Raw genomic sequence first — 26,165 nt, 5'->3', positions numbered from 1 at the left:
TTTAAAATGATTCCAGTCATGTCTTCGGTCCTGTCCTACCTCCTTGTGCTGGGGCGGGGCGGGGGGAAGACAGAAGGGAAAGAGGATGGATATTTGGTTCATTGAACTCTAGTGCTTTTGACTTTTCCCATTTTGGCAAATAATTGTTAGATGCAACTGATTTAATTATCTTAGTGAGAAATGTTTTGATTGTTTAAAGCTTAGGTGGATCTCACAGGTAGGAATTTTTAGCTGGAATTATGAATTTTGTCTGAGCCTTGTTTATTTCAATGCTTCTAAAAGAAAAATTTTTCTTATTTGGCCTGGAGAAGCCAATAGTTTGCTGCTTCAGCAAGCTAACCTTGCTATATAAGAACTCTTTTTTTCCTATTTGCATTTTATCACGTATGAAGCAGTGGGGTAAGTCCCTATCTACAGACAGATACCTGTTCACTTGTTTTTCATAACAAAATATTTATTGAAGTAATCCATTAAAATTATTTTCTTTTTTTTTTTTTTGCTTAGGCAGTTGGGGTTAAGTGACTTGCCCAGGGTCACACAGCTAGTAAGTGTCAAGTGTTTAGTCTGAGGTCGGATTTGAACTCAGGTCCTCCTGACTTCAGGGCCGGTGCTCTATCCACTGCGCCACCTAGCTGCCCCAAATTATTTTTATTTTAAAGGCAGATTACTTTCACTTGAATCAATTGATTGTTTAGTAATTGTTTTTCATTGTCTTGCTTGTTTTTCTGTTGTTTTATAAATAGGGATAAAAACTAGAGCTGTGATTTCACGGGTGTAGAGAACTCCCAGATAGGGAAATTCTCTTTGCTGATATAGGTCAGCACCTTCTTTGCAACTTAAAGTCTTGGGGCAGGTGCACTTGACCATATATCCAGCAACTTAAAAAAATACATATATTTTAATAACTTTCAGAATTATTGGTTTCCTTTGCAATCTTATGTATTTTATGTATTTTAAAATATTGTTCTGAGAAGTTTATAGGTTTTACCAAAGTGTCACAGGAGTCTATGACATAAAAAAGGTTAAGAACCCTTGTCTTAAAGAGTTGCTTTGAAGTTAAGCGACTTGCCCAGGGTCCACAGCCAGCATGTGTCAGTGATAGGACTGGAGCCCAGTTTTTCCTGGCTCCAGGGCTGGCTCTTTGTCTACTATGCCATGATACTTTTTGAGAAGTTAAAATAAAACATGAAAAATTTTCCTTACCTTCAGATTATCAATATATATTTTAAGTTACTAGCATTAAAATAGAAATGAATTTAAGTAGTGTGAGTGTATGTTTATGTACGTGTGAACTTGGCCAAACTTCAGTGCCCGCCTTAGTAAAAACAGAGAAGATTGGACTGTCTCTTCCAACTCTAAATCCTATAATCCTAATGTTTTATTTAGAAATGTGTTGGTCTGTAGTAAGAGCAATAGAGATAAAAGTAGCAACCTTATAGTTGTTACTTTTAATCCTCAAGATTATTAGCTACCTGTGAGGAAAAGGGGAATAAGTTACTTTTTTTTTCTTTTTTTTTTTTGTTCTTAAATAAATGCTTTCTAACAATGAATAGGCTGGTATGTAGTTATCAAATTACTTTTTCTCGTGTATCAAATGCTAGAGTCTTGGAAAAGCCACATATCTGAGAAGTAGACAGTTTTCTCTCTGACAGCTAGGAGGCCTTCCCTAGCAGAGTTGGGATAGTGGAAAACCGAGGCTGCCTAGAGACAGCTCTGCCACTAACTGTGTGACCTTGAGCAAGTCACTTATTTATTCCCTTAAGAGACAGTCTGATCATGTTTAAATGGAGAGAAGGACAAGTTGGACCTGATGATCTCTGAGGTTCCTTCCAGATCTGAATTTCTATGAATGAAACTTAGTAGCATCCTGTACTATATACATAGCCCATTTTTGTTTCTCATAGCCACTAAATGATGCAGTAAAAGCTTTGGCTCAGGAGTCAAAGGATGAGGATTTAATTCTCACCCCTTATACTTCATACCTGTGTCACCCAGAGCAAGTGACTTGAAACTCCCTCATCTTACAAATGAGGAAGTTGGATTCTGAGGATCTTTTCAGCTCTAGATATATGATCCCATGAACACTTGACCTTTTTAAACCTGTTTCCTCAAGTATAAAATAAGAGAGTCAAACTGAGCAGCCTCTGAGGTCCCTTCCAGTTCTAGATTTATGGTCAGTCATTGAAGAGCAGGGAATTGGAAATGTGTTGTTTCCTGTGGTTTGCCTTCTTTGTGGGGAGGAAGGGGTGGGAGAAAGATCCTATGGGCCAAACCCAGGGTGAAGGTCAGGAGGACAAATGTACGAGGTCTGAGCTTGTTGGGGCCGCAACGGGAAGGGAAATACCTCTCAGGAAGGATTTATAGTTCAGTTGGGGGAGGGAGTACTTTTAGATTCCCCTGGAACCAACTGCTTCTGCAGCCCTAGACATTCATAGCCACTGGCTTCTCTGGGATGCCACTCTTGAGAGAGAGAGAGAGAGAGAGAGAGAGAGAGAGAGAGAGCGCCTTAAGACAACCTCTGAACAACTGATTAAGACAATTGAATCTTAGAATCACCTTGTTGGCAAGTTACATTGAAGACCATTCCTTCCATGCTTTGCGTTCCCAACACGATCAGATTTGTGCATTGCTACTGGCAAAGTTCCCAGCTGCTGACTTAAACACTAAGTACGTTAAATTTCTTACATATATACATATATCTATATAGTGGTGTGCTAGTAATTATTTAACAATAGGCTTTGGGGGTAGTGGTGGTGGGTGGTGGTGGTGTGTGAATGCGTACAGAACACACTTTTAAGTTTAATCTGCTTGTTTAATGTTTTCTCCATTGCTTTCTTAAGTCTAGACAATCAACAAAACCATAAATCAAGCCATGGTTTGTGGGTTGGCCAATTTTTGAAGTGTAACTGCTCACACTGAAAAATTAACAATTATACAGCCATTTCAAGCTGACTCTAGCACTCCCCACCCTCCATCTCTATATTATACTGAGTCCTACGTCTGTGCTAACACATATTAGGCTGCCAACTGGGGCAAGAGTTTGCTAGCTTCCAAGGATCCTAGGAAATGGGAAAGAGGCTAAGATCCTTTGACCCTTTTCATTCCCCTTCCCTCTTGCCAGCCTCCCTGTCCCCCATTTTCCTTGGTAATTCCAGACCCTTTGAACCTTTTAACCACCAGGGGTGGGGGAACAGGATTGGGCAGGTGAATGGAAGGATGAATGTATCCCTAGAATCTCCATATTCCTTTCTTCTTGTGTAATGTTGAGGGAATTTTCCTGTAGAAACAATATTATAAATGATGTTGATTTTTCAGACTATGCCATCAATCTTTAATGTACTAAAACTCCTGTATGTTTGCAATATCATAGTTTTCACACCTTCTATTGTATATATACAACATTTTATTTATACTGTTGGTTAATGAGCTTGTCTGAGAACCTAACCCCCATATATAACATTGTTTCTATGAGAAAACATGTCGAAGTTCCACACAATTGACTTGCAAACACATTTGTGGAGTGCCACTATTTGTAAATTGAGGGTTTCCTGCATAAATTAATTATTCAGCACCTAAATGTTCTGCTCCAAAAATACTATCTAACACGTGTTTATTATTTGGTGGGAAAGGGGAAAAAACGAACAATAAGACACAATTCTGTGTACATAGAAAAAGTAGTATGGAACAGTTGAAGGGAAGAGCTCTGGGGGATATGGGTTCATATCCTACCTCTAACCCTTGTATGAGGCTGGATAAGTGACCTACCTTAGTCAGGCCTTGGTTTTCTTCTCTCTATTATGAAGGAGTTGGACTAGATAATGGGTTTTTAACATGGGGTCTGTGAACTTGTTTTTTAAAACATTTTGATAACTATATTTCAATATATGGGAGTCAGGAAGACCTGAGTTCAAATCCAGCCTTACATACTTACTTGCTATGTGACCCTGGGTAAGTCACTTACTCCTATTTGCCTCAGTTTCCTCACCTGTAAAATGAACTGGAGAGGGAAGTGGCAAACCACTCCAGTGTCTTTGCCAAGAAAACACCAAATGGGGTCACAAAGAGTCAGACTGAAAAGGAAGTATACAGAAGTTGTCACAGGGATCTATGACACATAAAATGTTAAGAACCCTTGAAATTGATGGATTCCGAGGTTCCTTCTAACTCTAGCTCTGTGATCCTATGGCTTAAAACTATGATGACCAAATCTGAATTTTTGCAAAGTTGCTACTGATACCAGAAGTTTAATCTCTCTCTCTCTCTCTCTCTGTCTCTCTCTCTCCATCTTTAGTTTGGGCCTCAGTTTAACATTTTATGTAAAACTTCAAATATATACTCAATAATAGCTGCTACTCTAACTTGTTTAGGCATTAGGAATGATAATTATAATCTGCTTTAGGCTATGAGCCAGAACAATTTCAAAAGGAAATATTCATTCTCAGTTATAGAAGCAGAGCTCATAAATTCCAGTTGCCAGGTTGCTACTTGTGGCTGAAAGTTTCAGGGTGGCAGGGAGAGGGGGAAACTGAGGCTGGAAGAACTTTTATGTGTTCCCAAATTATCTACCACCAAACCTAGATAGTGCTGACCTCTTTGATTACATGGTTAGGCTGCATCACGAAGGTCATCCTTACTACTACCAAGGCATAGCAGTTGAGGTGACGAGAACAGGTATGAAATGTATTTGATTATGGCAAAGCCTTAGAAATAAAATGGTCTTAAAGCATGCATATTGCCCCTCTCCCCCCAGCAACTGAACACATACTTGATTTTCATGATGTATAACCTTTCCTTTCACGTATCATCAAGAAAATGCCTTAAGAGACAGGTCTGATACCACTCTGCAGAAGCCTACTTGCCAGCTAATTTTTTTTCCTAAATACAGAAGAGGAAATGGAATTTGCTTACTGCATATTCTGTCTCTAGTCATTCTGATGTCTAAAACTGTCTTGATGGTACATGGTGAAGTAGAAAATCCTCAAGGTGACCAAGCCGGAAATGCTTTAAGATCAAAGCCAACACCTTCAATGATACTGCACTTGGAAATAATTAGGTACATGTGATCTGTAGAGCACTGGTGTGCTTTAAGCTATTTGAGCTGCTCTAGTCTGCATTGGCTGAAACTTTGGGCCACATTATCACTCCAAGAAGAGTGTGCTGCAGTGATGTGGAGGTTACAAATGCATAAATAATCACAAGGAGAAATCTGTCTTCAAGAAGAGGCTGTGATCTCCACTCTGTTGAGGCGAGATGAGTTTCCAGCTTCTTCCAGTTACACCTTGCTCACAAACAGGAAGCAACTGCAGGTTAGGGCTTAGCTATCATTTGAAATTTTTGTTGTTTCACAGGATGAAAATCCAAACAAGGTATCACAGGTTTAAAATTAGATCTTCTGCTTCTAGTTTGGAATAATTTAACAGAGACAGTTTCTTTGTACTGGCTATGTGTTTTGACTTTTTAATGGAAAAATCAATCAAGGGGGAATAATTTTAAGAAGTGAGATTCTCCGGCGTAAGGATTGGAGTTTTGTTTCTTACAAAGGAGTTGAGGAAAACTCACCATAAAAAGAATATACACTAAATTGTAAACTCTTTAAAGACAGGAACCATGTCTTACTCATCTTTATATCTCTCTCTTTGTGCTTAGCTCATAGTAGTAGATGCTCAGTAAATGCTTGTTCAGTTTAATTGAGAGAATTCATCTCCATTATCTATTTGAGAACACCAAAGAAAACCAGGGACTTGCCCCTCCCCAGCCACCCACCCTATGACCTATTGGGCCTCAGAGAAAAATCAGAGCTTTGAAATATTTTCAGAATTGGTTTCTCAGTCTTTTTTCCTTAACTAAATGAATGACAAATTTAACAAACATTCATTAAATGAGTAGTAGGTATTGGCTCTTCTGACCTCCATTCTCAGATTTCCAGGTGCCAATTGGATATATCAAAAGAGATGTCTCATCTTAAATTCAATATATCCAAAAGAACTTGTTACCTTTCTCCCCGAACTCTCCCCTCTTCCTAACCTCCCCATTACGGATGAGAGTACCATCATTATCATCATCATCTCTAGTGTTAAAAGTTTACAAAGCACTTTACAAATATTAGCTCATTTTTTCCTTACAACAACCCTGGGAGATCAGTGCAATTATTGTCTCCATTTTACAAATGATGAAACTGAAGCAGACAAAGGTTAATAACTTGCCCAATCACATATCGGTTAAGTATCTGAGGCAGGATTTGAACTCATGTTTTGCTGATTCCAGATTCAATACTCTAGTTGTATATTCTAACTGTCTCCAGCATCCTTCCAATTACTTGGGCTTGGAACCCTGTCTCTTATCCCCAACCCCCATCTAGTCAGTTGCCAAGTCATTTTTACCTTTGTAACATCTCTTGTACATGCCCCCTTCTCTCTTCTGATGCTGCCATCATCTGGTGCAGACCCTCATTGCCTCATACCTGGACTTTTGCAGCAGCCTTCTGGTTGGTTTCTCAGTCTCGTCTCTCTTCAGTCTAGTCCATCCTCCACTCAACTGTCTTCCTAAAGAGTAGGTCTGAACATATTTTCTCCACCCTTACCCCCATTCAACAAATTTCAGTGGCTCCCTATTACCTACAAAATCAAGATCAGTATAAAATCCTGTTTGGCTTTTAAAATCTTTCATAACCTTCTACTTTTCTAGTCTTCCACTATTACCAATCCCCCATTTCCCCCATGTATTTTGAAATCCAGTGACATTGGCCTCCTTGCTGTTCTTCAAACAAGACTCTCCTCACTGGCCGTGAAAATGTCTAGAATTTTCATTTTCCCCATCTCTGCCTCCTGGCGTCAGTGGCTTCCTTCAAGTATCAGCTAAAATCCCACCTTCTGCAAGAAGTTTTTCCTAGTCCTTTTTAATCTTAGTGTCTTCTCTCTCAGAATATCTCCAATTTATCCTGTATATATTGTGTTTGTATGTAGCTTTTTGCATATCATCTCTCCTAGTGGATCATGAGTTCCATGAGAAGAACTTTCTTTGTATCTCTAGTGTTTAGCACAGTGCCTTCACATGGTTGGCACTTTATAAAAGCTTGTTGACTGGACTTGATTTAACTTAGGTATATAGAAGCCTTGGACTTTGGTTTTTGCTTCTTGCAAATGTGCCTTTAGGGTATAGGCACTACGTTGCTCTCTCTCCAAACCCAGTGTGTTGTAGTATTCATTAAGGTGGGAGTGAAGGTATATAGAGATTAAGTGGGAGAGAGTGTCTGGGGTATCACAGCTGTCACTAACAACCACTTCCTTGCTGGTAGAAGGCAGCATTTGGAAAAGGTGCCATAAAAAGCCAACAGATAATTCCTGCTCTGATAGTGAAGTAGTTTTACTAAAAGAGAATCTTAGAGAACTTTTTAGGTTTTCCCAAGTCATTGCCACTCGTTCCATGGGATCTAACAGGAACAGAATCAATTGTAAGAATGACCTTTGAGAAAGATAAACAAAATGAAAAAGCTTAATGTTGTAGGTATGTGCACTGGCAAGTGTCCCCTCCATCACAGCTCAGAACTCTAAAGAAGCTTACATTTGGGAACAAAGATCTGTTAGTAGCATGATCATGTTCATACTTGTTGTTTAAAGAACTTAATTTATATATAACATACCACTGAGTGAGGAGAATGGGTATTTCTTATGAAACTGCCTTTGATAACTTGACTAGCCATATTGACTTACCCCAGCAATAAACTGAATTATCCCTGTAGTTGTCCGAGTGTTGTCCACTGCTAGAAAGAAAGGAAACTCTAGAGTTGTTCCTTGTCTGATTTTAAAAATATTCTCAGGGAAAGAAAGAAAATATTCTCACATTTTTTTATCTGTTGCTTTTCATATTCCAAAGCACATGCTTCATTTCATTTGGGACTAGCTTGAGGTGATTCGAAGCTATGTTTTAAAGAATATTTAGCTGTTTCATCTTGCCCTTCTACTCCTTTTTTCCTTAATACCCCTAACTCCCAACAGAGCCAAGAGTCATTGTTTGGTGGTGACAGAGTTGCTGACCTAGTTGGAATTAAGGCAGCCACTATGTCAAAACAGGAGTCCACTTTGAAGGAGTATTTTTGTCATCCTTGGAATCTTTACAGACACATAATTTACATATATGGTATCACTGACCAAAGCCTCTTTTCTTACCTTCTCTAGGATTGAGTTCCCTAGTTTTTTCTTTCTCCTTGAATAGAAAATAGTTCAATGTTTTCTGACATTGCCACATCATGTTAGTTTTTGTGGCAATTTGCTACCTCTGAGACCTGGCCCTTCGGGGCCCACAAAGTATTTGAAAATAGGGCCAGTGGCCTTGAAGTATTTTTCTGAATAAATAACAAAATACTTTTTTTGATGTCTGTAACTCTGTTTTCTCAAAAAGCACATGCATAGATAACTGACCAATGGTGAGTGCCATTGGCATTAACAGGTTTTCTAGTTTTAATGTTCATGGCCTATTTTTTTTTTTCATTCTAGCTGTCGGAATGATTAATGTGACTAGGAAAATACTGTTGACCCATTTAAATCATGTCAAACAACATCCCTTGCTCATCTACATAATGAAATACACACTGAACATTAAATCTTAAGTGTGGGAGCCAGTGAACTACAAAATAATGTTTTACTCATTTAGATTAGGAAGGAAAATATAGGACATTAGTACTAATCATAGTATTAAATATTAAACCATGCAAATTGTAATTGTCATTGAGAAAGAACTATAACAGAAAAGACTAATAGCATTTCAACTATAGCAGTTAATTAGGGGAGGTTGGGGGGGCAACATGTGCAACAGTGTGAGGTTTAAGAAAAGTCTATATGTCATATGTATTTTTAATATTCTGATGTCATGGGATTTATTTCATATAGTTAAGTTCTTTCACTTGTTAATCAGCAATTTGGTAGTCTTAAAACACAGCTGTCTCAAAAATAGAAAAAAATAGTCTCTATATTTTTTCATTATTTTAGTAAAATATCCGCTGAATTCTTAGTTGAAATGAAAAGTTATTTTGATCATCCATCAGACAACAAATAAGATAACCCTTTAAAAGAAAGGTTTTAATTTTACATGGACATTATTTCCAGTGAGTTTAAATAAATACAAAATTCAAAGATAGTGAATTGAGGCTATTAGGTTTCTATGGTTACGTACCTTTCTGAGTTATTTTGTGTATTGTGTAAATAGGTCTATGAGTCACCTATAATTATTTGTTTTTTTGTTTGTTACGTTGGTAATTCTGTGTTTGGTTGAATTTAATACAGTTCACACCACGTGCTTTAGTTTATGTATATTTTAGTGTGTGTGATTGACAGTGATTGAGCATTTCTCATGGAGTGCTTGTTTTTTTTTGTCATAAATGATGTATGTTGGTAGTGCTACAAATGTAAACAAGTTCTTCCTCTATCACTGTTTAATAAACAGGGAATTTTATGCAAAGAAGAGACCTTTGTATATTTTAAGCAATAAAGTAAGGTAAAATCTAGTTTGATATTCCTATGAAACATTCACATTACAGGGTTTTTTTTAACTGTTCTCTTCAAAACTTGTTCTATAATTCTGTCAATTACTCAGGATATTGAAGTTACATAGGGACTTATGGGTAACCATACTATTAAATGAATAATATTTAAAGATGGTATAAAGATAGTTTTCTGATAAAACTCCAATGCATGTTTTCTATAATAAACTCAGGGAGTGACTTAGTTACACAGTGGAACCTTTGGATAAATAGCTTCTCTCAGTACCACCATTTAACACACCCCCTACATGCACAAATATGTAAACAGCTGGTACATCAGTTTCAATATTTGGATGAATACCTAAGTTTTGCGGACTTGATGATAGGCCAGGTGGTAGAAGAGTTGATTTTCCTGTATTCGGTGATACTGGAATTCGCTTGTCTAAGAAGGAAGTTGGGATAAGAACAGAGACTGACTCTTTCATAATTCACCTAGTTGGACAGTACCTATGAACTTCCTGGCCCTTTCTTTTAGAGCTTGGAGTTTCCAACATTAGAAGGTTAGGTAGGATGATGTAGCTGCATGTTTATTAACATGAATTACCTGCGGCACATTAAAAAATTTTAAACCAGTTTTTCACTGCCAATCAATACACTTTGATTATTGCTCACTATCAACCTGCTACCCATCAGGGGATACAAAATAATTGGACTGTTAGCCCAGGTAAAATTTAATTAGATAATTGTGGAGAGAATTCCATAAGACATTCCTCACAAAAACAATGGATTTTTGGCTTAGCCACCATTTTGCATTCTGTTCTCCACTCTTAGTCTCCCTCTAATGGATGTGTTCTTTTTTTTTATTATTTTGTCTGTATTAGAAATATAGTTCAAAAGGTTATAAATAATATTTTGCTATTAGGACAATTATATCAGAGCCTTTTAATGTAAAAATGTAAAGATGGATTTAGCTGTCCACCAAGTGTGACAGTTATCATCCAATTCCATTGGATGATAGCATTTTAAGTTAAATCGTGCTTTCAGATGTGAGCAGCAGCTTGTTTAAATAAAAATAGAAATTATAGGTACTTAAAAAAACCCATATCTGGTTGAGGAAATGATTTTATAGTCAGATATCTCTCTTTCGAAAGAAGAGTAACACCTGACTAAATACTCAACAAGTCTCCCTTTTAAGTGTGTACTATTTGGGGTACTCTCCAGTTATTGTATTAGCACCCAAAACTATGAGGGTAAGTGGGCCTTTGTGCTTACAATTAGCCAAATTGTGCTTACAATCCAGCCAATCTGAATGTATTACATATATAGTATTTGCAGTGACGTAACTATTCCAACCCCAAAGAAAGCTACTCTCAGAAAATATGAAATTTTCTTTTTTTATTATAGTCTGCTGTGTATTTTGTCTTTATTTTCATTGTGAAAATAACTCTTTGAAGTGTGACCTTAGCTTCTATTGTTTTAGAGCTATGTATATTCAATCACAGAAACATGAAAGTACATTGCTTTCCTAAAGCCTTCGCCTTTTCATTTTGGGTTGTGATTACTGACTCTAGTGACCATCTCTTCTATTGTATGGTGATAAGGCAGAGAGAAAAATCCACACAATTATCGAAACCGTCCAGTACAGAATTTGTATTCAAATGTATTCTTTTTATTTTCTGTTCTTCACCTGAAGTTATGCAATCAATGAAAACATTGCATGTAAAGCATTTTGGTGTAGATTTTTTAAATGCACTGGTACTGCATTGTTCAGCCCAGACGGAAGCTTCTGAGCTATTTTATGCCAATTGTTTGCAGAAATGACTTTGAATGCTACACATACATATGGGGGGGGGGGGAAGAGAACCCGGTAGCTCTAAGATACTGCATATAGAGTATCATTGGTGTTTTTGCGAAATAAAGCCCCCAAATTCTCCTAGTTGTTTTCATACACTTTAATACAATAGAAACAATGCATGTTAAAGCTGTATCCCTAGTCAGCAGCAATGAGGCTTTTTTATCCCCTTTCCTAGGTTTCTTATGGTACTATGTGATTTTGGTCCTAAATAACTCATATTTTGGATAGGATTATGTATGACAGGAGAGCATGTATGACTTATTCTCTAAAAGTATTAAAGGCAAGCAAGGATGCTACAAAGTAATGGTACTTTATCGGTTTTTTAACTTGAGATACTTTTCATATAAATTGTGCCTAAGATTCAAATCAGTGTGTGAATCTTATCAACTTGCTGTTTCTGGTTCTGATTTGTGTGTTTTATTGCAAACTCCTTTATTTTCTTCATCTTCACCAAAAGTGTGTAAGGTAAAAGGAATGTTTCTCTTGCTGGACTTTGGAAAGTTGAAATTTGCCAGATGTCTTATGCTAACTAGGAGTCTATATTCCCTAGGTACCACCAGTGTGAAACTCTTAATATTACTCAGCCTGAGCTTTTGGATTGGATTCATTTTATGTTGTTCTGTGCTTCTACTTTAATTAGCACTTGTCTTTTGTTTTACAGTGATGTGGTGTTGCTGGATTCAGAAAACCTACAGGAGAAATGGTTTTTTGATGACATTTTTTCACAGGGCTTAACTAGAATAAACTATTACATTTTAACTATGGTATTAATAAATCACTTCTTTATTTTCCCAAGAAGAATACAACATTTCTTTGTCCAAAAAGTTGGCCTGTGTATATGCATTGTTAAAATGCAAAAGAATTCTACTTTTCCATGAACTTTAACTTATATGCAATGAAATCTGCTACATGTATAGTATGATTATAAAGATGAGCTTAGTGATTTTCTATTTTGATTTGAAAAAGGAGTTTTCCATTTTGAGGAGAAATTTGACTGCAAGTTAATACTCCTTCCTTCCTTCCTTCCTTCCTTCCTTCTTTCCTTCGTTCCTTCCTCGTCCCTCTCCCTCCCTCCCTCCCTCACTCTCGTAAGTAATTTTCTGTTAGCTTTGTACTTTATCTTAATGCAAAGGAGTGAAATAGTGACCAGAGAATTAGCAGTCCAGCTGTTTAAAAGAAGTAAAATGAGAGCTTCCCCTCAATTTTCTTCTTGTTTGTCATTGACATTATACTCCATCAATTGCTATTGATAGAAAAAGGAGGAAAAAAAAGGTGGCATGGAGCCAACTTCCTGAAAGAGCCATGGAGAGGGTCATGTTATGTCGTGACCTGGGCACTGTTACTTGAATGTTGTTATTATTAGGCAAGGGAGCCCTAAGGCTGTCACCCTTCCTGTACATAGAAGAGGCTCTGAGTCTTACTAGCTTTCCAACTTACCTTCTCTAGGACTGTGACCTCTGGGGCTTTAGTTTATGGCTGAATGATGAATTCTGAGAACTCTAGTTATATATTTGCTTCACCTTCATTTGAATAGGCACACTAAGCAGAGAAATACTAAATGGTTTCATAAGTAGTGGTGGTAGTGTGCCCAATTTTAATATGAGAAAAATGTAGAAATTCAAACAAAACCTTATTGGCATTTATTAGCTTACTCCAGTCTAGTGGAAACTGCCAACTACAGCATTAAATGACTGGTACAAATTGTGAGATTCATGTTACATGTTGTTTCTGTGTAAAAAAGCATTTATGGTTGATTTCTCTAGCCATTTATGAACACTCTGCATTTCATATTATCTTATGCTTTCAAAATATGATATAACCATATTGAATATAAGTAACCATAAAGCCCACTATTCTTTATATCTCAATTAGAATCTTTATTTTTCACAAGTATGTGTGCCAATACATTTTGGGGTTCAGCTGTATATTTAACCATATTTTGAGCATTTTTTAAAAAAAATCTCCTTCCCCCCAACACCTGCATAGCAAATGGGATTGTATCCTCATTAAAAATGTTGTTTAATAAACACTGTAGCCTTATCATTTGGGGGGAGGGGAGTTGCCAAATGCTGCTAATTAGAGAAAAATGTTTTTTTACAGGCTTGTAAAACAGATTTAGTCTTCTCTCTGTAATGGCATCTTGGCTTATAATCCAGGAAACAGTCGTGTATGGTGTCCATATCCATGATTTCCTGAAATGGAGAAAAAGTGTGGAAAGCATCTGGAGAAAAGGAGACTCCCTTTACCAGCTTGTTTCCTGTAAGCTAAATTGGAAGACCTTGTCTGTGCAAATAGATTTCAAAATAGAGCCTGCCCTTTGACTGTCTCCATAATTACATGGCTCTCTCTGTATTTTATTTGGCTGCCAGAGCAGTTAACCCCTAGAAGTAAGGGGCTGATGATGGCGTGGGCCAGCATGGCTACACATGTCTATATGAATAGAATACACTGTTTAGAGAAGCCTAGCTAAGACCTCATTACATTATTTTTTGACTTGACTTAGAAATTTTTACAAGTTAGATAATGTTGATTGTGGTTGGTTAAAGACCCACTATATATAGATAATATATAGGTATTGGTTGTTTAAAAAAAAAAAAAGGAGGAGGGGAGAAAGTTCCTTGTTGCTTTGATGTAATCAACATCTGTCAACAGAATGAATTTGCTTTTGTTTAGTTTCAAGGGCTCTTGTCCTGCTTTGCCCAATCAGTTTCTGCTTCAGCCTGGGGCATTCCTCTATGTTGTTCTTTTATTCACCAAATGCACAGGTTTTCTCTTGTGAAATATGAGCTTCTCTTTTGCTATACAGGTTACTTGTAATTGGAAGTAATCTTTAATCTTTTACATTTATTCTTGAAATGTGCATCTTGAATAGTCATAAAAAATCAATAAAAGAGGTGTATTAAGTATGCAGACTATTTAATTTTCCATTCACTATAATTTTTCTAAGATAGCAACATTGTCATATGAATCTTCAGTGTTTTAGGTTAAGAAATAGAAGACAAATACATTTTGTCATATTCCCTTTTGGTTTTGAAACAGAGTACTTTAAAAGCTTTGCATCCCTACTCTAGGTAATTGGTTGGAGTTACTGAAGTGTTATCTTTCCTCAGTTCCTAAATTAGCCTCTTCAGAAGGTGTTCCTATAGCATATTACTTAACTGAGACTGCCATAGGAAGCATTTTTTAAGTTATTATTATTATTTTAAGCATTAGTTAAAAGTATCTCAGAGACTGCCATGCTGGAATTAGATGCCTTTTAAAAGGTAACTTATTCTTTAAATAATCAGATTTAAAGTTAAAATAACTAATGAATATAAATCTAGTATTTGAAAATGGATTGGTAAAACATGTCTAATTTGGTATCCTAGTTTGGTATTATTTAAATCTAGTGTGGAGTCCTCACTTTATCCAAAAGGACTGCCTCTATTATAAAACTCAACTAGACATGAACATATGATAAATAATACTTTTGTAACCAGATCCAGGCTTTTGCTGATGATTGCAGAAAAATCATATTAAAAGAGACACTTTTACAATGTGTCCTTTAAAATTACATATTATCTCTGTTGAGTTTGTCAACTTCTGTGAATTAGTACCAGGCTGATTTTTATGGGTGATAAGTTGTTTTCTGCTTTAACACTTGATACTTTTGAAATGCAGAATAACTGAGAATTAAAAACATGTGATAGTGCTTCCCTTGAAATGTTTTTAATGTAAATGAATGGTTTAGATGGTAATAGGCCACCCCTCTCTAGAAGTGGACTTCCTTCGATTTTATAGCTGTTGAAAAAGAAAATTTTAAAACACCCATTGGAAAGTTCATTGAACCTCTCCCTTAAAAAATACTTGTTGACCAAGAGAAAAATCACATTTACAAGGCTAAAATCAACTTAATTAAGGGTCATTAATAGAGGTGCACATAAAAAGCCTTACTGCTTAGTGGGTGAAATGAGAGTATTTCATTATGGAGTATAGCCTGTGTGAACAGATAACAATTAAAACAGACCTAGACTAAAAGGCTAATAAATATAGGGCACGTTGTGTGCAGCAAATTAGTCACTTAAAATGTACCCCAGCCTCCACCATACTTGAATTCTGTAATTCTACCTTTGGGGCTGAAGCTGTTCAAGGAGGAAAAAAAAATGCAGCCCTCAGTAGATTATGTTATTACTGTATATGGGAACATTTAAAGCCATACTAAAGATTTACATTGTAAATACAAATTTAAAACAGGAAAAATATGCCACAAGATCCAGGATATATACAGTAATTTTGAGAGGTGCTCATACTGCACAGTGTGATTCTCTATGGAGTGAAAGAAGCACTTGATTATAATTTTCAGTGTTCAGCACAAACTATGTGCTGATACAATTTTTGTGACACTGAAAATAATTCCCATTATTACACTTCATAGCAGTAATTATTCTAGTATTCATAACAGATAACATATAGATTTGCTACCTAAAAAAAGCCTGTACAGAGTTTTTGTTAAATAATCAACACTATACATCCTCACTGTGATGATCTGTTTCAAGACCAGTAGTGATGATACAAAACATCTCCTTCTTGAGCTCCAGGCTCTCCTGATGTTTCTGATGCCTTCCCATTGGAGTCTTACATATGTGTGTATGTGTGTATATAAATGTATATATTTGCATATGTGTGTATATGTATGTAGTCTGTATGTATATATATTGTATATATGTATATGGATATAGATGTATATGTATGTATATATCAGCTTGGTAAAACTGCCTCTTTCCATAATTAGCACCACCATATAACTCATGCCCCCCACCCTGCCCTCCAAATAGCTTAACAAAAAGAAGATGAGCTGTGGATTGTAGTTGAACAATAGTGAATAGAACACTGGACCACAGTAAAGGGGGGAAGTATGGCCTGATGGGAACAAACCAGGTTGTTCCTGTCCGATGATTGATGAAGTGGTTGCATCAAATTAGTTGTGAATGTAGCAACTTAAGAGTTAGTTGAAAAAAGGTATTAAAAATACTGTTTTGACTGGGAGTGGTAAGGGAGAGAGGAGGGGGGAAAGAAATGTGTAGAAAGTGTCTGGAAATTATGATATACTATTGTTTTTTCTTTCAGGGCCATCTATTAAAATGGAACATGGAGATTTTTGTTTTGTTTTGTGGGTTTGAGAAGAATCTTGTTATGCTAGTTTGTATTTGATAAAACAGATTTTTTTCTTTATTTCTTTTTTTTTTTTTTTAGTCAGATTGACTACAACCTTTATCTTGGAATGGCATGTGGTTGGTTTAAGTACATTCTTCATTTCACCTGTGAAAGGTCTAGATTTTTTTTTCCCCTCCTAGTTTGTAATGAATAGTTAGTGGAATAACAACACAGTACGGTACCTTATTATCCTGTTATCTTGTGACAACATTTATAGTGTGTCTTTTATGGGATAGAGGTAAAAGATTTCATTCCGAATAAAGAAGTATCCTGTGAATGTGGAATAGTTGATAAGATAACTTGGCACATGTATAGCCATGATTATTAACAGATTGAACGTTTTTGGTTGTGTTTTAGAGTTTAGATCAGATATTTAGAATTTTAGTATACAGTCAACTCTGTATCTGCATCTAACCTTTCATCAGTGTTTTCTGTGGCAAGTCAGGTACAATGGCAACATTCATTTTATTTCCATAGAGAATATCTAAAAGATATCTATGCTCCCATCTCAATGAGAGAGGCATAGTGGAAAGAGTAGCCTTGGACCAGTAACCTTACTGAACCTCAGTGTCTTTATCTGTAAAATGGGAATAATAATACTTTTACTATGTAGTTCCCCCAGGTTGTTGTAGTACTCTAAGGAGATGGTGAATATAAAGTGCTTTGAAAACCTTAAAACTCTATGCAAATGTGAGCTGTTATTATTGTAGTTAATAACAATATAACCCCAGAGAGGTTAAGTGATTTGCCTCAGGTCATATATACAGTTAGCATCTGATCTGGGATTTGAGCCCAGGCTTTCCAAGCTCCAGGTCCTCCCTACCCACCTCACTGTGTCTTGCTTTCTCTCAAAGATATGCAAGTCAACCCTAGCTGGTCTCATGCCTAGATATAATGTTTCAGGGTACAGAAAAAAATATTCCCCTAATGTGACTCTGTACTAGAGCTGGGTAAAACTGGTAGATGGCCACCTTGTAAGAGGCTTGGCTGCTTTGACCTAGGCTTCATCACCATTCATGATTCTCTAGCCCTCAAGAGGTGTTAGTAAGAGATTTTAGGATTCCTCCAATCCTATCTCCTCATTTACAAATAAGGAAATTGAGTTGTGGAGAGTTTACATGGCAGAGTCAAAACTATCCCCAGATCACTAGTCCAGTATTTCATGTTGTCACTGTGGAAGCCCTGATAAATGTTGGTCCCCTTGAATACTTTTGCAGGTTGGGATGAGATTCCTAAGTGATTCTCGTGGAAAATGTCATCTGAATTCTTTTTATTTTTAAAAAAAAATTTTTTTTGTCATCTGAATTCTTGTTGTTATCCTTAGCATTTACTCATTTACTTTTTCTCTTGTTAAAATTTAAAAAACTCCCCACCCCCCCCAAAAAAACCACAACCCATCACAAAACAAAACAACTCATTCCTTGAAAAACCCATTATTCATCTTTGACAATACATTGCACCGAGTTGACTCTGGGTTGAAGCACTTGCTTTAAAAAAAAAATGAATATGGAAAGTCAAAGGAGATAGAGTATTAGCCTCAAATTCTGGAAGAACTCAGTTCAGCGCCTAGCTCTGACTTATAGTGGCTGTGGAAAGGTACCTAACCTCTCAGTGTACAAGGCACCTCTCAGAGACTAAGTGCATGAACAATTGCCAGTCTGCATTGATAGAGGGAATTTCCAAACTAGGAGTTTCCTCTGTACAGCAACAAAATCATTAGCTTGGCCCCTCAAAAGAAAATTTTTTTAAATTATCAAAGAAAGAAAATGAATATAACACAAAATCAGACAATTTAAAAATACTTCTATTAGAAGGGACTTTTGAGAGATCATGCCTGACTCTACTAATGATTCTAGAACAATTTCTAGTTTCCTCATCTCTAAAATGGTGCTAATAATACTAGAATTAGCTATTTCCATCATTGTTATGAAATAAGAGATTTTTAAATCTTAAAGCAGCTTATGAGCATGAGTTATTAATTTCTATCAGTGACCGATTTTGGTCAGCCTGATAATGAAGTACATTTCCTTCCTCTGTTGAGGGGTGAGGGACTATGGGATCAGAATGTTGCATATGTTGTCAGGGTCCTTTGGTCAGTTGGTTTTGTTTGTTTTTATGTGTTATGAAGGAGGGTTCAGTAAGTGTGGAAGAAGACATTGGCAAATGATTTGTGGTACAGGGGGAAAAAAGGAAGAATTTTCTACTAGTGCAGTGATGTGCCAGACTGCCAAGAAATAATTCTCTTAAATAAGGCCTAATCTATTATGGGCTCACACTATGGTATATGTGAGTTAATTAGATAGGAATTCTGTCTCCCAGTAGAAATGAATGCTGTGATTTATTATTGCTTGATTTTGTGTTATCTCCCTCTCCACCAAAAAGATTTCATAGTATATTCACTGTTTTACAAAATAAGATAACATATGTCAAGATCTTTGTAAACTTTAAAGCATTATATAAATGTTAGCTGTTATTATCAACATCATCACAAATTTAAAATTATATCCTCAAAGTATAGCAACTACATATTATACAGATGTTATTCCTGTCCTTTCACAGCATCATTATAAAGGGTGTTACCTATACATGTGTATGTATTTTTTTAATTTAAATTCATTTTATTTTGAAAATTTCCTGACACCAATCCAGAAATGGGAACATTGTTAGTGGCCCTGTTATTCCTACTGTAAACTATTAACTCAGAATATTCCAATAGGAATATTCCAGATAATCCCAGGAACATGAGAGTATATCAGAAGAGAGTCATCCTTGTACGTGATGAGGGCTGAACAACTGGACTTTATAGAATCAAGTCAGCCATGAAAATATGTTACAAACCACCTTTGGGTGTGACTGAGGTGTTTGTTGTTGAGTGTCCAGTGCTTAGTCTTGTCCATGTAGTTTAGTTGCCCAAAGTCTGATACTAATGAGGCCTATGTCAGGGGTTAGATTCTAGACAGCTGTTTTTATTCAGCGAACTTTGCGGAGAAGAAAATCTTTCTTATAGAGTTATATGAACTGATGCAGAAGGAAGTAAGCAGAACCAAGACAACAATTTACACAATGACTACCACAGTGTAAATGAAAGAAAAAGCAAAATGAGCACAGTCATTATAATAACCAAAGGTGGATTGTTATATATGCCGTCAGATGTGGCTGATGTATCATGTTACCTCTTTTTTTTTTTTTTAAATCTTTGGTACAAAGGAAGGCTTGCTGGGTAAGGGCGAGCAGGGAAAGAGATATATTAAGAAACAAATGTGATATAAATTAATCAATCAACAAATGTTTATTAAGCATCAATTATGGGTCAGGCACTATACTAGGCATTGGGGATAAAAATACAAAAGGAAGACAGTTCCTGCCCTCAAGGAACTCATATTCTCCAGGGAGATTGCAGCATGTTCCCAGATAGTAAATAGAAGAATATATCTATATCTATATTTATCTATCTATCTATAGTTATTTGTGGGAGACACTAACAACATGAAAATCAGGAAAGGATTCTTAAAGGGCAGCTGAGACTTGAAGGGGAGGGGGGTTCCAAGGAGGAAAGCTGAAGGACAGCATTGCAGGCATGGGGAAAAGCCTGGTGAGGGATGGAATACAGTGTGCCAGGAAGAGCAAGTAGGACAGTTTGGCAGAAGCGTAGGTGAGGAAAAGTGATATTTAATCAGCCTGGAAATATAGGCAAACAAAAGGCATACAAAAATTAAACAAAAAAAACCAATAAAACACAAATAAAAGCCCAACAACTTCCCTTTGATAGCTACAGATTGGATCCTTTACCAGAGCCAGGCATCTCACAAATACATGTTTCTGATCACAAGACATGACAATGTGAAGGGCTCGATCTAAACCTATCAGCCTTTTAGGGGAAAAAAATTCAGTAAGAAAAATACCCTGTATTTAAGAATGGCAGCAGGAGTAATCATTAGGTAGACTTTTAAGGTTTGCAAAGCACTTTCTTCATAGCAACCCTGTAAGGTAGGCAGTATAATCATTTCCCCCTTTTTGACAGCCAAGGAAACAGGTTTATAAAGCTTAGTCACACATCTAGGAAGTGTGGGAGCTAGAATTTTAATCCCAACCTCTGACACCAGATCCGGTGTTTTCTATTGTACTATACTGCCTTCTATGTAGAACTTTTAATTTTGTAAAGTACCTTCATGTTTTTGTCTCATTTTATGCTGTTAATAATCCTGTGAGATATTTAGAAAAAGGCAGCATGGAATAATGGTGAGCATGCTCAACTCAGAGTGAAGATCTAGGCTCAGATTCTGCTTCTTCTCCTTATTAGCTATGTGACCATGAGCAAATAACTTAACCTCACTGTACCTTAGTTTCCCCATCTGTGAAATGGGTGTGTTCATAATGACGATATCTACCTCACAGGGTTGTTCAAGTCTCAAATGAGGTGGTGTACATAAAGGGTTTTGCAAACTTTAAAGTGCTGTGTAAATGTCAGTTCTTATTATTATACCTAATTCACAGATGAAGAAAAAGAAGCACAAGACACATAAAATCGTTTGCCCAAGATCACAAACTTAGTGAAGGAAATAGGATTAGTATTTTCTTATATGTTCTTTCTCTTTTTTTCACATAATTTTTTAAAATTATCAAACATTTATTTTTTCTCCCTCTCAGCTCTCCTCAGCACTGAAAAAGAAGAAGAAGAAGACAAAACTTATAACTAATAAGCATAGTCGAGCAAATTAAATTCCCGTATTGGTCATGTGCAAAAATGTGTGTCTCATTCTACATAAGAGTCCATCATGTCTCTCTCAGGAGGTCCTCTGGCATCATGATTGATGATTGCCTTAGCCAAAGTTCTTAAGTCTTTTAAAATTGTTTTTATAATATTGATGTTAAAGCATAAATTGTTCTTCTGGGTGTGCTTACTTCATTCTATATCAGTTTGTTCAAGTCTTCCTGGGTTTCTTTGAAATTGTCTCTTTATAGCAACACAATAGTATTCCATTACATAATTTGTTCGGCTTTTTTCCAATTGATGGGCACCCTCTTAGTCTTCTTTGCCACAATGAAAAGAGACGCTGTAAATATGTTTATACATATTGGACTTTTTCCTTTTTCTTTGATCCTTTTGTTGTATTGGCCTAGGAGTATCACTGGAACAATACTATGTTCTTTCCACTCTGCTACTCTGCTCCTCATTAGTATAGTCAGTTTGTTAGATGGAAGGTACATTTAAAAAAATACTTTAATAAGGTTTCTGATGCTTTCACATGTTTAAATCTTTTGGAATAACTGACGTATATATGCGTTTTAAAGTTTACAAAGCATTTTATATACTTCATCTAGTTTTTTTTGACTCAGAACAACCTAGTGAGGTAGGTGCTAAAAGTATCTCCTTTCTACTGGTGAGGAAACTGAGTCCCAGTGAGGTTAAGGTAAGTGACCTACTCTTGGTCCACAACTAGTTAGTGTTGGAGGCAGGATTCGAACATAGGTCTTCCTGGTGCCAGGTCCAGCACTCTACCACCACCATGTTGCCTTTCTACTGCTACTCTTTTGTTTGGTCTTAACAACTCTTTTGAAATACCAGTTAATGCTAAAGCCAGTCAGCAAAAACCAGGCCTTATTTTCCAGATCAAAGTACTTGAAAGAGCTCCATGAAAAAGACTGACTTACTGGCTAGCTGAGTTGGCATGAATAATGTCCTTTTCAAATCCAATTAGAGACTTGATTTCTGAGGTCATTTTATGAGAGGAAGCTGTGCTCTATCCCTGTCACAGTTACCATCCAAAACTAGGTGGTTTGTCTGGTCTCTTGGATCTCCCAACAGCACAGGCTGAGGAGTCACTTCTGGACCTGTTAATGCCATCTCTGTTGTGTTCTCATTACCCTTTTGTGTGAGGCCCTAAATTTTTGCCATGTCTCTTATTCTTTATCTGATTCTAACACTTGCCACTGTGTTTCATTGTAATACCCCATTGTATACAACTTAACACATAGTAATCTGATCAAGGTCAAGGGATCCTGCTGGCAGTTGGTCTGTGTAACTTGGAAGAAAATCAGTCTGACTGAGTGTCAAATAATCCAAACAGGGACTTGAGTCAAGGGTCTTCTTAGTTCTGTCTTTACCAGATATAGCCCACAGAATTTTCTGACAGCTCTGATACATAGCAAGATGGTTGCAGATATTTATATTTCATTATAGAAGGATTGTTTTTCATTGCCAAACATTAAAAAAAAAACTCCTAGCTAATAAATATGCTACAATAGTATACAAAGTAATGAATCCCATGGGCCAGAACTTAATGTGCTATCTGCTTTCCTTTTCTATCTGGGGAATTTGTCCTTTGGAATCAATTAAATATGGAAGAATTTTTAAATGTTATGCAACATTTTTTTGGTCATAGCAATGCATGTGTTGCTTTTCTTTGTTTTTAAATAGACTTTTTTTTCCCCCTCAAAGGTCATGTGACTGGCTGTCCTAGAGTTTTCTGTTCACCTGTCAATCCTGTGTACTTACACAAGCAGACAAGTAATCAGCAAAGAAGATATTTCTTTTTCCAAAGACAAAAATGCACATCTCATAGGATAGTTTTTCCTGCTGCGGTCTCTTCAGCTCATCCAGTTCCTCAGGTACTGTGAAACCTGTTTTCTACTACTTTTTGTACTCCTAGGAAGGTTGGCTGCACAAAAGATCAAGTACATTGATTTGTTTTCTTGATTGTGAGGACATGTATATCATATGTCTGTTATATGCTTTGTGATTTGACATAGAAACACTAGTGTTAGAAGTTCTAACAGGCTTTTCCAGGCAAAGGATTGAATCTGTTCATTAAGACTCTAGGCCAATAACTCCTCAACAGCATTTGAATTTGCATTCCTAGCTTAAACAAAGCACGTGTCATGTTTGTTTGTTAGAGCAAAGGTTTGAATTCTGGGTTGGGGGCACCTCAAAAAAACAGGTTAAAACTGACACACGATATGTTTTTCCTAAACCTTACTTTCACAGTTCCATTATTTTTGCTGCTGCTTTAAAATAATTTCTTTAGAATAAATGAAACAGGATATCAGGCCTCTGAGTGTCCTTGAGATTTTCAGGGATGCAATCCTTACAAAAGGCTACTGGTCCATTTTTCAAAATTCGGTGTAAAGGAGGTATAGGAATCATGTGGGAAGAATCAGAAAAGCTAAAAAGAAGGAGACATTCAACTCAAAGGCAGCTCTTTTCTTTTTTCTTTCTTCTAGTATTTTTCTGCTTACAGTAAACCAATGACAAGGGTATTACATTTACCATCTTGTTGATAAAGTTTGCTAAGACTGAATAGACCAAGAAAGCTATTCCCTTTCCAGGGCAAAGAACTTTAATCTCATAGAGAATAGGGATTTAGCACTTGATATTAGCCATGATGGAGTAAGAATTTAACTTGTTGGTTAAAAAAGGAAAACCTATACAAGTGGCACCACATTGTTTTAGCATTGCCTCAGTAGTAACCATTGCCTATGCTCTTTTGTAGCTCTGACTTCAGCAGATTGCCCAACAGAACTGGGTCATGGTCATAAATTCTTTTAGGGAGACTTGTTGTAGTCTCAGAAGAGCAAACATTTATTTATCCATAGTAAAGTAGTGACAAATCAGAGCTGTGAGTTGGTTGTTGAAGCAGAATGCTCTTGGAGGTACTTGCTATTAAGACAAAATGGAGAACTAATATTAAGAATTTTCACTAAGAATTGAATCATGTTTTTCACAGAGAGGAGGAGACATTAACCTCAATGCCATTCAGTATTTCCCGATATTTCAATTGAATAGTGTTGTCTTCCTCAGCTTCCTGTCCTAAACTGTGTAGTATTACTGTGTACTATTAAATCATACTTATGTAGCAATTTCTATAAATAGTTTGTAAAGTGCTAAGGAAACCTTTGGGACTGAAAGAAACTCTGTGTAAAATATTATTATTTATTTTATGAATCCTGCCCAAGAACTTGTGATAACTAATGTAGAATTTTCTAAGAGAGAGATTGTGGACTTTTAAAAAATGATAAATAATAGAAATATCACAGGTAATTTTGATTTGAGGGATCTGTTTGCATCTATTCCTTCCCTTATTCTTTACATGGAAATGATTGCAAAGTATAAGAAAAGGGTAACTTTTTCAGTGAACTTGATATCTTTTAAGATATATCCATTCAGAAATGATATTGTCAAGTTGCTACCTTTTGTACAAATTTTACATTTATGTTAATTGATGAAAGTGCTCTTTTTTAACCATTTGGCTGTTTTGAAGTTTAGTGGCATTTTTCACCAATGATGATGGTATGTTTCCACAGCGGTAGGAGAAAGAAAATGAAACTGTTTGTTTTGACCAGAAGTCTACTATAGTCTAACTTGGATCTCAGCACCATGAGGTTAACAGAATATGTGAAGTCAATACTAACAGGCAATGTTAAGTTCACAAGGGCAGTAGAAGAAATACTGAGGCAGCCTTGAGGGTTTGTTCTGCAGGCTTAGGGAGGCCGATGTTTCAGCAGGAAGGGCAGAGTGCCATGAAGCAGAAGGCTGTATCTGAGAAAATGAGCCCATTGTCCTGCTCAGCGTTCTGATCTTCATTTTCAATCCTTTTTCTTCAAGCACATAAAGAAGCCAGACTATGTGACGACAGGCATTGTACCAGACTGGGGAGACAGCATAGAAGTTAAGAAGGAAGATCAGATTCAGGGGCTTCGTCAGGCTTGTCAGTTGGCCCGTCATGTCCTGCTTCTAGCTGGAAAGAGTTTAAAGGTAGTAGCTTCATGAGAATTTAGATGGACTGTCTATTTATGGAGACTTTTCCTTTTAAAAAAATCCTTCAGACTCTTATTTAATGTACATCCAATTTGTTAGCTTTTGGTGGGGGGAGGGAGGAAGAAGGTTACATTGGTTTTGGATGGTTATTCAGAAGATAATTTTTAATCTGTGTGAAATTTACTGGATGATCATAAGTATCTAAGGTTAAAAAAGGTTAAAAAAAATTCTAGAGCTGCTTTTCCCTAAATAAGACAACAGATGATCAAAAACATAGACTTTTGACTTTGAAACTCTCCCCATTTGCCCTCAGTTTACACTTGTTACTTATTCCTGTTCTTCCTGTCATTTTTGTGCTATGTCTCATCTTTTGTCTCCTTTTTCCTTAATATTTGCTTTTCTCTGGAAGATTAATTATAATAGCTCATTGTTATATAATTCATTACAGTTAGCAAAACATTTTATATACATTGTATTATTTCTTCTTTGCAATAACCTAATAAAATTGTTGTTCAGTCGTGTCCAATTCTTTGTGACCCCATTTGGGATTTTCTTGGCAGAGATACTGGAGTGCTTTGCCATTTCCTTCTCCAGCTTATTTTAAAGATGAAGAACGTGAGGTAAACAGAATTAAGTGACTTGCCCAGGGTCATATAGCTAGTAAGTATCTGAGGCCGGATTTGAATTCAGGTCTTCTTGACTCCAGGCTTAGCACCACTCTATGAACTATGGTACTGCCTAGCTGCCCCTAGACAGTACTAGTATTGTCCTCGTTTCCCAAATGAGGAAACCAAGGCACAGAGACATGATGTGACTAGCCTAGCCATACATCAAATGTCAGAAATGGGTCTTTAACCTGGGTCTTCTGACTCTACTCTCCCACACTC

The 26,165-nt window shown here is 36.5% G+C and overlaps 1 protein-coding gene across 6 annotated transcripts in view; it reads left to right on the top strand.

Annotated features, from left to right (window-relative positions):
* Positions 1-26,165, top strand: part of METAP1D (methionyl aminopeptidase type 1D, mitochondrial) — an 87,611-nt gene that overhangs the window by 43,798 nt on the left and 17,648 nt on the right. For 4 of the 6 annotated variants that reach the window (XM_027865695.1, XM_027865692.1, XM_027865691.1 and 1 more), the window contains exons 2-4: positions 13,431-13,589; positions 22,963-23,132; positions 25,126-25,275. In XM_027865695.1, coding sequence (XP_027721496.1) covers positions 13,463-13,589; positions 22,963-23,132; positions 25,126-25,275 — 447 coding nt within the window. In that variant the 5' untranslated portion in view covers positions 13,431-13,462. The remainder of the gene's footprint in view (positions 1-13,430; positions 13,590-22,962; positions 23,133-25,125; positions 25,276-26,165) is intronic. The other 2 variants (XM_027865694.1, XM_027865693.1) reach the window with 2 other exon arrangements.

The sequence above is a fragment of the Vombatus ursinus genome, unplaced genomic scaffold (genome assembly GCF_900497805.2).
Source record: "Vombatus ursinus unplaced genomic scaffold, bare-nosed wombat genome assembly UNPS02014779.1, whole genome shotgun sequence".
Taxonomy (NCBI): domain Eukaryota; kingdom Metazoa; phylum Chordata; class Mammalia; order Diprotodontia; family Vombatidae; genus Vombatus; species Vombatus ursinus.
The sequence above is the reverse complement of the archived record's forward strand: the minus strand, read 5'-3'. Positions and strand labels throughout refer to the sequence as shown.